The 13122-nt window shown below is 45.7% G+C and overlaps 1 protein-coding gene across 2 annotated transcripts in view; it reads left to right on the top strand.

The window, feature by feature from the left end:
* Positions 1-13122, top strand: part of CNTNAP2 (contactin associated protein 2) — a 1139689-nt gene that overhangs the window by 1047568 nt on the left and 78999 nt on the right. For both annotated transcript variants that reach the window (XM_077304685.1, XM_077304684.1), the window contains exons 17-19: positions 1424-1642; positions 4933-5169; positions 12482-12727. In XM_077304685.1, the coding sequence (XP_077160800.1) occupies positions 1424-1642; positions 4933-5169; positions 12482-12727 (702 nt within the window). The remainder of the gene's footprint in view (positions 1-1423; positions 1643-4932; positions 5170-12481; positions 12728-13122) is intronic.

A 13122-nucleotide genomic window follows, 5' to 3' on the forward strand; every position in this document is an offset into this window, starting at 1 on the left:
CAGTAACATCCAAAGCAGTAGAAAATCAAATGCATGAGGAAACTGAAAAGAAGCAAGTTCAGTATTATGATAGTCAGGTCTGCAAGAAATCATGCCAGCGTGACCCAAGCCTTGAAGTTGGGATTATACTTAGCTGCTGGGGCTTATTTCATGAGAGCTAAGCCTTGCCCAACCGGCAATTCTGGCTTCAGGCACAGCTGGCTCCTTCTGATCTCTGCTTCTGGCAAGTTATGCTCCGGATAATGTGGGCAACGAGGAACTTACCGTGTTGTAGAAGACTTCATTAGATGACCTTGAGAGCTGATGGAGCTTGCCAGCTGAGAAGGCCCCGAGTCAAATATTATTTCAGCCGTGCAGTCAGAAGACAGCCAAGGCAATTTCTCAGCTTCAGCCACCCATCTGCCTTAGAGTATTATAATAATGACTTTTCAGAGGAGTGATAGCAATTACTGATTATCGAAATAATGCATGCAAAGCCCTTGGAACATTCTCGATTGCTATTTAAATTTAAAGGGGTGATGTCTATGTGAGTTCCAAGCTTATCATTCCGTCGTTTCACGTTTAAGATTTAAATGTTTAAAAAAATTAGTTACAAACTGTCCATCAACATATCGTCGGTACCTTTTTTTCACTCTCACCTGCCACTTTCCCTGGCATATCAAAGTAGCCTCACCAGGTTCCCAATCACTGTGTCACCTAAAGTCTTGGGTGATTTTTTTTTAAATAACATTTGTAAGGATGTCCCATTTCTAAAAGTTTGTATTCTACATTTTGATAACAAATTCAATGTTCTTTGCAAAATCAAATTAAAATATTGTTTTGGGGAGATACTGGGCTGGATTGTGCACGCAGACTAATGCGCTCTCAATCCACCTTTAATGCAATTTAGTGATCATTTTCAAGTGGATTTTGCTATTCCACACAGGGAAATTCAGTTGCAAAGTGCATTGGGAGTGCATTTTTCGGTGTGTGTGAAAGTACCGTCCGTTTTTATTGATTCCCCTCCCTACTGCAGCTCCCCACCCTGTGTGGCTTGCATCCATACAAGCCTCATGATCCCAGCATAGCCTTTTGAGTGGCCACCTTTGTCCTCCAGAAGCCTTTGTAGCCCAGGCCATCCCAGTCTTGTGAGGCAGAAGAAGCTAAGCAGGGTTGGCCCTGCTTAGTGTTTGGATTGGACACCACCAAGGAAGGCCAGGGCTGCTACACGGAGCTGGGCAATGTCCAACCAGCCCTGCTCCTCCTTTGCCTTGTAAACCCCATGATGGAGTCACCCTCAACTTGGCAGCATATCACCCCCCTCCTCCACCTATGGAAAAGCTGGCAGAGTTCACCCTGGTGTTTGCATAACCGCTGTGTATGCCCACATAGCATCAATGTTGAATAAAATATTGTCGGGGGGATCTTGTCATTGGTCTTTCAGCTGCAACGGATGTGTCCTTTTCATTCGACGTTGGAAATGGTCCCGTGGAGATCATCGTGAGGTCACCCAGTCCACTCAGTGATGACCAGTGGCATCGTGTCATGGCAGAACGAAACGTAAAACAAGCCAGCCTGCAGGTAGATCAGCTCCCAGTGGAGATCCGGAAGGCCCCTACGGAGGGCCACACCCGACTGGAGCTGTATAGCCAGTTATATGTTGGTAAGTAGATGCTATGAGTTGGGCAGTCAATACCCTGCAGTGTATTGATCCTTAAGTGCCACAGCATGCTTTTTCAAAGCAGTTGGGTGTGAGGTTAGCAATCTGTGATGTTCCAGTCGAGATTCCCAATAAGCAGACCTTGTTGAAGAAAACCTATTTATTCAGGAACAAGCAAAGCAGGATATCTCCAGTTTTTTGCTAAGACTAAGACATAGCTGCACAAGTGCCACGCAAATCTCCTTCCTCCCCCTGATTCCAACCTCAGGCTCCTGATGGCGCCCCTTCTCATCACTTCTTACACCTAAACGAAACTAGCTGCCAGACACACCATCCCTGCCTGGGCTCCAAAGACATGGAAATAATCTGGGCCCAGGCACCAAGCAGATTTGTTACCTGCCACTCCTGAAGGAATGGCAGAGGCAGCAGACATCAACCTGGACCCCCCCCCCCGACACATACATGGGGCAGAACATGAGGCCTGATTTGCAGTGGAAGTGGGAATGAACCCCAAGGTGAAATTGCAAAGAACCTGGACTCCTGTCATATTGGTGAGAGGCCTTCCAAGCAGCAGGAATTCGAAAAAACAGTTTTCCTTGGGATCGTCAGGTCCTCCCTGGCCCTCAGTAGGGGGGAATGGGGGGGGGGTCTGGTTGCCCACTCTAGGTTGGGAAACTCCTTGAGATTTGAGGAAGGAAGAAACCTGGGGATGACAGGGACCTCAGTGGGTTACAAAGCCATAGAGTCCACCCTCCAAAACATCCATTTCCTCCTGGGGGGATTGACCTCTGTGGTCTGGAGATGAGCTGTAAGTCCAGGGGATCCCCAGGTCCCATCTAAAGGCTGGCATCCCTACTTTCCAAATTTGCCCCCATTGCTAGCCAAGTCAATTCAAGCGCCTGTTTTGTATTTCCCTGCGCGGGGGAGTAAAAGAACGGTTTTCCTTATATGCTGTCATTCATGGGGACATTCATTCAATTTATATTCCATTTTCTAAGGTTTGTGTATTGTCTCAGACGACATTCTTATATTTATTATTTATTTAATTTATTTATTATATTTATATACCGCCCTCCCCGGGGGCTCAGGGCGGTTTACATAAGAACAAACTTATATTCTGGATCTTCTTGTCATTTAAGTGCTACAGCTTTTATCCAGCTCTGGTTTAAGGATTTGGGGGTCCCGTAGCATGAGAACCAGTTTAAGGATTCGTGGGCCCTCGCAGAGCACAACTGGAGCTTTTCCTTGTGCTGCAACAGGGATAACTGGAACTTTGGGAGCGACTGACAGTGTCTCTTGTTCGTTCTTGCAGTCTGCAAGCTGCCTAAGTATGAAGCCCCCCTAAAAATCTCCCTAACTGTGCAGCACTGTGAGGCCCCTACAAGCATGGGGCCTGTAGCACATGTTCCGTGTGCAACTAGGATAAGCTGCCCCTGCTTTTATCCAGTTTTATTAGTAGTTAATAACGCTTATTTTGTATTAAGCTTTTTTGCTATATCCGTGTCAGTTCACTGGGAGGTTGCATGGGGCTATCAAAATAATTGAGATTGATAACAATAGCCCCTGCCTTCAAAATTAGGGGGGGAGGCTTCTATTATTAACTATTTAGCTGCTGAAATGTTGAAAGTCAGCATGGCCACTGGCATAGGAAGCATGCTACATTTTGGTTAGGTCTCTCCTGAGCAGCTCTGGGGTATGAATTCATTTGCCAAAGATGTGAGCTGATCTTAATTGGCAGCCTTCTGCCTTTGGTGTGATTGCTTGTAATGAGCGGAAAGGGTTAGGGAAATAGCCCCCATTGAGCCTGTGGGCCCTTGGGGAATTTTCAAAATGGGTGGTGAGCACCACGAGGTCCATTTGGAGATCCTGAAAGTCCCGGGTCAATTCCAAATCTAATACCACAGAAAGACAAAATAAGGCATGGGGGAGGGGGGGGGAGGAGAGATAAGACCATTTGATTTTTTTTTTTAATTCGCAAAGGTTTTCCCAGCCTTTTTCCTGGGTAAGTGCTAATTATTACAGAAAGTCCTTGTGTTACGTCACAATGGATCTTAAGCATGACAAACCCATTCAAATGCATCTGTCCCCAAGTGGAATGTCATTGGTTCTAAATTGGGTCCTCCCATCGACACGTTGGGGGGCATCTAGCCAGAGTTGCTGACTTCAGACGAAGGAATGACTCAACGCAGCCCAGGGGACGTTATGTGTATTCGGATCACAAATGACTTGTGGCAGCCTCAGCAAAGGGCTTTCAAGGCAAAAGATAAGCAGAAGTGGTTTGCCACAGCCTTCCTCTGTAGAGTCCTCCTTGGAGCTTCTGAGATCTGGTGAGCCTCAGCTCTCCGGTACCATTCCACATTGTCAGGAGATGTTAGCTCACCCAGAAGGATAGCACAGGTTAATTTGTTCCGGAAAACTGGAAACCAGTTTTACATACATGCATAAATAAGGCCACTTAGAGGAGGAGGTGGAAGAGAACAAGACCAGGGTGGGTCTCTTAGGCCTATTATGCACGGCCGCTGAAACGGCGGCATGGAGAATGCGGAGGAGGAAGAAGTGAAGCTTACGCTTATGCACGGGATGGAACACAACGGCGGCAAAACCCAGAGTATCCAATTATGCACGCGGCTATTCCTGAGCTGCTTCTGGTTGCGCCCTGGTCCTGGGAAGCTCCACTTTCTTCCGCATCTTGCTAACGCGGCTTTTTCGGCGGCATACGTTGATTCTGTGCCCGGTTGCCGCCTGCAGTGTGCATAATTGGTGATTTTAGCCGCCGCCATTCCACCCTGAATGCGGACCTTCCACTCCATGAATAATGGGCCTTAGCAAGGCTTGGTAGAACAGCCAATGCTTCCTCTCAAGAACCAGCATGGTGTAGTGGTTAAGAGGGGCTGCTTCCAATCTTGTAAGCCAGGTTTGGTTCTCCACTCATCTTCCATATGCAGCCCGCTGGGTGACCTTGGGCTCCTTCGAAGCATAATACAGCTGTTCTGACCGAGCAGTGATATCAGGGCTCTCTCAGCCTCCCCTATCTCACTAGGTGTCTCTTGTAGGGTGAGGAAGGTGATTGGAAGCCGTTTGGAGACTCCTGGTAGTGAAAAGCGAGGAATAAAAAAAAAAACTCCTCTTCTTCACTTGCCTTTGAAGTGGCCTGGTGAAAGGACACCGGGTCCTGCTCATGGGAGGAGATTTGGCTTCTGGTTAGAGAGTCTCTGCTTGGAATAAGCTAATACGCATCAGTAACAGACCTGTTCCTGCTGATACTAAAGCTGTCCTTTTCTGTTCTTGTCCAGGTGCCGCAGGTGGGCAGAAGGGATTTCTAGGCTGCATCCGCTCTTTGCGGATGAACGGAGTCACGCTGGATTTAGAAGAGAGAGCAAAGGTGACCCCAGGAGTCAAGCCTGGATGCTCGGGCCATTGCACCAGTTTCGGGATGTACTGCCAGAACGGCGGCAAGTGTGTTGAAAAGTACAACGGCTACTCTTGCGACTGCTCGCGGACAGCATACGATGGTCCGTTTTGCAAAAAAGGTACGGGTCTGAATAGGATCATCAGGCTGTAAAAAGGAATGGGATCCAATAAAAAATATTGCCACCTATGTTTTATCTGCCAGAGGGAAATGTAACCAATCCTTAGCCAGAGTGGGTTACTGGAATGTTGGCATTTTATCCCTTAGTGCAGGGGTAGTCAACCTGTGGTCCTCCAGATGTTCATGGACTACAATTCCCAGGAGCCCCCTGCCAGCAAATGCTGGCAGGGGGCTCCTGGGAATTGTAGTCCATGAACATCTGGAGGACCACAGGTTGACTACCCCTGCCTTAGTGTTTTAAAAGTCAAAAGCGTTTGTACTAATGGTTGAGAGAGCCAGCTTGGCGTTGTGGTTAAGAACGGCAGCCTCTAAATCTGGCGAGCCAGGTTGGATTCCCCACTCCTCCTCCACATGAGGCCAGCTAGTGGCAGTCCTCTTAGAGCTGTTCTCACAGAGCAGTTCTGTCATAGCTCTCCCAGCCCCACCTACCTCACAGGATGTCATTTGTGGGGAGAGGAAGGGAAGGGGATGGTGAGCCACTTTAAGACTCCTTTGGGTAGTGAAAAGCAGGGCATGAAAACTAACTCTTCTTCTTTCACATTTAATGTTATGCTTATGAATGTCACAACCGATCAGTACAGAGGGGAGAACCCAATGAAAAAGAAAGAGAAAAAGAAGCAAAAAATGTGGAGATGGAAATCCGGTAACGGAATCCTTTGCAGAGTTATTCCAGTCTAAGACCATTGCCATACGATCAATAAATAACCACTGAAATCCATTGGCGTAGTCTGGAGGAAGACTGCACATTCAGTTCTATGGCTAGATGTCTAATGCATTACTGATATGCTTTCAGTTCACACATTCATAGGAATCCTCTCAAAATCCTTAGTCCCCCCCCCCAAGGAAAAGTATAGGACTAAATGAATACAACTATGTTCTCATCAGTATCTTTAGGTTGTTAACAAGCCCTGGTTTATGTTTTCCCAGCATGTACATGACTGTGTTAGCATATGCATAAAACTAGCCGAGAGACTGTGAACCTCGACTAGAGCCAGAAAACAAGCGTACTCATGCGCACTCACACACATACCCGTTATCCCCCCTTCCCTCCCCTTCTGGCCAGGGACTCAGTTATATCGCCTTCTGCAGTGTGGTTTTCGAATAATGAACACAAGCGCCAGTGGGACACAGAGTGGCAATCTGCCTCATTTCCTTTTGTTATCTCAGCTCGAATGCGTGGCATTGCTTGCTTGCAAAAATAAATGAGTTCTGTTGGGCTGGAGATGCATGCTGAGTGCGGCAAATGCTTTTGTCAGATGGTGGTTGTCAACAGCGGATCACCTCAGTCGAAAAATTGGCCTCATAAGCGGGGCCTCGCAGAGTAACCAGGGTCAGAGTCCAGAGCAAATTCCAAGAACCCAGGAAAGAAAACCATGGGGGCAAGAGAGGCAGGGTTCCAAAACTGGAGCACGCCAGGCTATTTCTTGGGGGTTTGGGAGAAGGGGGTTGCTAAGAAAGAAAAGTGGAATTACAGGAACAAATTCATTTATTTATGCCTGCCCAAATAGACTCCTAGGAGTTTGCAGTGATGGGAGGGGTTAAGCTGCTGCTCTTGAAACACCTCCTTGACTGCTTCTTCAACCACTGCTCTTCATCCCCTATACCACGGGTGGCCAACTGTGGCTCTCCAGAGTTCCATGGACTAGAATTTCCATGAGCTCCTGGCTGCAGGTGTAGGGGCTCATGGGAATTGTAGTCCATGGACATCTGGAGAACCACATTTTGGCCACCCCTGCCCTATACAGCCCTTGATGGCCACGGTGGTGTGCAGTTTTGAATGATGGTGCTGAAAAGACTGCTGTCAAGTCATGACTGACATGCGGCGACCTCATTGGGGCCTCAAGGCATGAGAGGAATGGAGTGGTTCATCCACACCTGCCTCTGTGTAGCATGTGGCTCAATAAATCCTATATGTTACCAGAGAATTCGTTTCTAATGAAGCAATAGTCCTGTGTTTCAACAGGAGGACAATACTACGTTGAGCAAGAAGTATCTTGTCTTCAGTATCGTTAATATTGCAGAGTAACCATCAAACACAACCAAGACTAGAAACCTAGGTATAAACTAGTTTCACTGACCTTCCTCAGTTGTATTCTAATTGCAGGTGACCAAGATGAATTCAAACAGAACTCAAGGTCTTAATATTGACCTCCAGTTGAAACACGAGACCTTATTACTGCAATAGAAACACAGTCTTTGATAACATATAGGGTTTATTAAGTCACATGCATTTTTTCCCCTTGTCTGCACAAAATGATTGGTAGCTAATCAAGTTTCCAATCGTCAGTCAGAAGCCTTTCTGGCCAAATGTCCTACTGGGCTTACTTGCTAAGAACACTTGGTGGGCATCAGAACCGTTTTCAGTGGGCACCATGTTGGGCATCCTAACTTAGATGGACTGCACGCAATCCTTGCTGCTGAGATTCCCAGAACTGACTAGAAGACTAAAAACATCCTGATGTGCCTATTCCGGAAGCCAATATAACATCCCGATTATTCTTTTTTACACAGCAGTGCTTTTTCTATTTGAATGCATTGAAGGTGCCAGTAGAAAGCAGTGATACGAAAAGTCTAAGCAAATAAACGCCGTTGACTTTGGGGACCGGCCTAGATTGGTTTAAAACTAGCCAACGCTTCTCCAGGCAAGCGTAGGCTTCCCGCTGTGGGGATATTTTTTATTGATGGTGTTCATGCTTGGAATGACTGATTGATGGCTTCTACGAAATTGCACACTTTTCACTCTTAGCGGGGCCAGATATCCCACGTATGAGTGACTTGTGAGATGGCTGAGTTTTGCAGTTGCTCTACCAAGGACAAGACTGTCAAAATAGAATTTGACATCTTTTTTCTATTAAAGGATTTTTGGGTTTTTTTTTATAGGGGTGTGTATAATCAGCTCCGATTGTTTTTTTCAGAGATCTGAGAAATGGTTATGAGGAGAGGCTGAAATGAGTCTGCAGCCCCCACAGATTGCTTTCCTGACCTTATATTGCCCTTAGTTTAGAGATGTTTTTTTTCCTCCCTCATGGATGCAGGACAGCAGTTAAAGGTGTTTCTGAGGGCCAAACTTCTTTGTATTCATTTTGTGCATTCTTAATAGCTTTCTGCCTAAACACAGAGACTGAAGGGGTAGGGGTATGCCCTGAAATTAACAGACATGAGAGAGTTTGTCAAAGAATGGGGCTAGGAAATCAGGCTTCCTCCATCCAAATCCTTGGGGCATAAGGGGAAAGGCTAGGCTTTCGGTCAGCACTGACATTTCCTGGAGGGACAGTTCAAAGAACGATCTGAAGGAATGCAGGCCAAGAGCCCCAGAGTGGGCTATTATCAAGCTCTGTGGCCATTGCTGCCGTTGAACTAAGGTAGTTGATCTCCCAGTGAGAATTCATTTTTTCTGGAGGAAATGACGGATTTGGAGCGTAGAATATATAAAATTATGTTCTTCCTTTCCCAAAAACCGCACTCTCCCGCAGGCATGATCCCCAAATCTCTACGAATGTCCAGACCCAGAGGTGCCAACCATTTTCTTCCATATACCTTATAGTGAAAGTCGCCATCAAAGTGCCCGCGGGTGCCATGGTGATGGCCAACTCCTTTCCTGGCAACTAGTATTTTTAGAAAGTGGGCGGAGCCACTGCACTTCCTCTCCATCACAGGGAGGGAGCACGTGCAGAAAACTTCCTCTGCACGTAGGCAGTAAGCAGTAATGGTACTAACAAAACTTTGGAGAAGGAACTATTGATCTAGTGATTTCTAGCAAATGAACTGCAAGCCACATGTAGCTTCCCTTCTCTCACCCCCCATAAACTCTCCCCAGCTTACTTCAGTTTGTGAGCAAATAAGTGATTTACTCCTTCTGGGTTAGGGTTGCCATCTTTGGGTTGGGAAATACCTGGAGACTTTAGGGGTGGAGCCAGGAATGGGTGGGATTTAGAGCGGGGAGGCACCTCAGCGGAGTATAATTCTATGGAGCCCACCCACCACCGCAGCCATTTTCTCCACGGAAACTAATCTCTTTAGTCTATAGGTGAGTGACAACTCCAGGGTCCCACCTGGGAGCTGGCAGCCTTGTTCTGGCTGGCCCTGGGCTGCTTTTTCAGTAAGCTTTGGTTTTTTCAAAGGTAAACATTATAGCTTTCTGAAGTCTGCTTTATTCAGGTTAGCATTACATACATTCCTTGATAAAGCACCTTGTAATGCTTTGCAAACCCTGGTTGTTGTTGTTGTTGTTGTTGTTTCCCTTATCTAGATGACTTGTTAAAATTTCCTTTATTTGTATTTCCCCCGTATCGGTCAATAGAGCATGACTGTGAGAGACGTGTTGATTTAGAATATTGTTCCCCTCAAAAAACGTGTTCTCCTCCCGGCAAATTTATTTCACTTTAATTCTTATCTTGAAAGGGCCAACGTGTTTCCTCAGTCTTTTGAAAAGTTCTCCGTTTCCAAAAGGAATGTGATTATGGAAGCATTGCATCTGAAAGACAACGCCCTGCTCTCAATCATGGCTTCTGTTAGCCTGCAGGCGCCAGCCCTTATCCGTTATTATAGTTTTGGCATTCAAAATATGATCTCCCCGATATGTGTGGTCACAACATTGTGCGAATAGGGCAATGTGCATACTTTAACATTTCAGTGCATCAGATTGGATACTAAGACTGGGAGGGTAATGCTTCATGCACACCGAAGCTGTAAAAATATGCACTTTGCCCCAGTTGCACAAAAGGGTAAGTGCATCTTGGAAAGGCCGTGGGTATTCGTAGGGCTCATGTCTGCTAGATCAGTCCCTTAAGTCCAGGTTAATTCAGAGATACAAACAATCTATGGACAATTTTTAACCTGCCGTGAGCCAGTCTCGGGAGTGACAGGAAATAAATTTTAATAACAGTAACAATGACAAAGACAAAGACAATGACAATAACAACAACAACAACAACAACAACAACAACAACAACAATAACAATAACAATAACAATAACAATAACAATAACAATAACAATAACAATAACAATAACAATAACAATAACAATAACAAATGAGATGCAAAATTCGGACAATCCATTTACAAAAAACACTACCATTGGTATCTTTCATGACTAACTCATCAATTTGCTCATGAATTCTACAAAATAGAATTAAAAGCCAGTAGAGAGAAACCTTGACAGAGTTCCATAGACAGGAAGTTCCACAGGGATGGAAAAGCCATGGAAAGGCCCCGGTGTTACAGTTAGCACATATTTGAGTATATCCAGCCCCCTTTTAAGATTGTTATAACTAGTTTAATTCTTTCCCCAAAGATATTGTGTTATGGGCAAAACTTGTGGCAGTGTTTGACTTTGGTGAGAACATGTGGTGGATTTACAGCTACACTTCTACCTGTTGACATAACTTTCCTGGAAACTCATCTATTAATTTATTATTAATTTTTATTAATGTATTAATTAATTAACTTTGTGCTCTGCACATAACTCCACCTTTCCTCTTATAACTCCAAAATGAAAATGTCTAGAGGGTTTTGTGATGCAAGTAGAGAACTAGTAGATCATAGCAATAGATCAATATAATGCTATAATATAAAGCTCCCAGAAGGACAGAGAAATGAGCAGACAGAATACCTGAGGGGGTAGAATGGATTTGAGTGTGCCAGCTTCAGATTAGGCAACACCTGGATATGGGGGCTGGAGCCTGAGGGAGGGAAGGCACTTGAATAGGGCATAATGCGATAGAGTACACCTACCCAAACAGACATTTTCTCCAGGTGGACTGATCTCTGTTTTGTGGAGATCAGTTGTAAATTGGGGGGATCTCCAGTCAGTACCTGGAAGTTGGCAACCCTAAATGCCACTTTGGACTGTTGGCAGAGAATCACATTCCAGCATGTTTCCTTTTGCTGAAAAGAAAAGAAACCTCCGTTTGAACAGAAACCAGCACAGAGGGCAAAGAGGGGAGGGAGAAGCTTTCACGCCACGGTGCGACTTTCTTCCTTGGTTTGGAGTTGTTTATGTTAAGAAACATTTGAAGGTGGAATCTGCCACCTGCCACCCTCTGTTGCCCCTGTTAACCGCTGCAGCACGCTGGCTCTCAAGTGAGCTTGAACTGCCAGAGGCAAATTTCTAAAGTTGTGCCTGGCTTGGAGAGGTGAAGCTGTGTTCCTTCTGGCAGGTTGCTTTGAAAGGGAGTGAAGAAGAAAATAATAAAGATCTCCTTTCTTTCTCTCCTTTCATAAACAAACAGTTTATGCCTTCGCTTATCAAGCTGCACAGCCTTTCTCACACTCTCTTCAGAAGGCACCTATATTAGTCTTAATCTTAAACCTGCAGGATTAATCTTAAACCTGCAGTAATGGCTTTAAACTCCCTGTGGAATGGTACTGGCTAGATATTGGGGGGGGGGGGGATTTCATGGTCAGAGTAGATCAGCAGTGGAATTGACTGCCTAAGGAGGTGGTGAGCTATGTAGAGCTATGTAGAGGATGGAGCAGAATTGTTCTCTCTTGCCCCGGAGGGACCTACCAGATCCAATGGGATGAAATTAATTCAAAAGAAATTCTGTCTCAACTTCCAGAAGAAGTTCCTGACAGTCAGAGAGGTTTCTTAGTGGAACAGGCTTCCTCGGGAGGTGGTGGGTTCTCCTTCTTTGGAAATTTTTAACCAGAGGCTGATTCTGTGAAGTCTCAAGGGGGTGGCAGGTGACAGTGGATGAGCGAAAGGGTTGTGAGTGTCCTGCATAGTGCAGGGGGTTGGACTAGATGACACAGGAGGTCCCTTTCAACTCTATGATTCTATGATTCTATTAAGTGGTGGCTGGACAGATCCTGGATGCTTTAGACTCGTCCTGCATTGAGCAGGAGGGTTGAACTAGATGGCTGGTCTGGACCATTTCAATTCCATGATTTGATTAGATGAAATTTAAATGATCAGGTACACATCCTGGGCTGATCAGTAGTCATAATGATTATTTACCATAGGTTTCTTTAAAAGCTTAATTTGCACTCAAACTGGATAGCCCGAGTGGAGGGAGGCCAATATTATAGTACCAAAGAGGTATTCTTTGGTGATGAACATCAGTGTCACCCCGTGGCTTGAACTCGCTGATTTAAACAGCCAAAAAATTATCGGCGAGAGCATGAGAAGAAAATGATGTGGTAGTGAAGGAGAGCAATGTGGTTCTTGAACATGCCCTTCGAAGGTTGTCATAAAGTACAATCCGTGTCTTTTTGTTTGTTTGTTTCTCCTCTCCCCACCCCTCCCCCAAAGAGGTTGGAGCATTTTTCGAAGAAGGGATGTGGCTCCGGTATAACTTTTCGTCTGCAGGGAATAACATGAAGGACTTGGTCAGCAGGACTCTCTTGAGCTCAACGGAACCGGAAAACTCTGCGTCTGACTTGACCCTGGACAGAGGAGAGCTGAGCTTCAGTTTCAGTACCAGCAAACCCCCCAGCGTCCTCCTGTACATCAGCTCTTACACCAAGGACTACATGGCTGTGCTTCTGAACGCCTCTGGTAAGTGCTTCATTTCTTATGTTCAAATGCACCATAAAGTTGGTCCCCACAGCGTCATTTCTAAACCTGGAGACTGGCATCTGGCATCCCCACTCCGACAACTCTGTCAGGGAGCAATGGCGAGTTTTAGTTTTGTGTTGAGCATCTGCTCAGGGGCCAACGTTGGTTTGTCCATGCATAATCGGTGAAAGGGTTCCATATGGAGCTCAAATCATGACAACAGAAAACCATGCCAAAAGAAGATGAAAATTAAAAGAGTGGAAGGGGTTTAGAACCAGTAGTGGGAATAGGGTTGCCAGCTCTGGGTTGGGAAACATCTGGAGCAGGGGTAGTTAAACTGCGGCCCTCCAGATGTCCATGGACTAGAATCATAGAATCCTAGAATAATAGAGTTG

Source organism: Paroedura picta, chromosome 11, assembly GCF_049243985.1.
Source record: "Paroedura picta isolate Pp20150507F chromosome 11, Ppicta_v3.0, whole genome shotgun sequence".
NCBI classification, from domain to species: Eukaryota; Metazoa; Chordata; class Lepidosauria; order Squamata; family Gekkonidae; genus Paroedura; species Paroedura picta.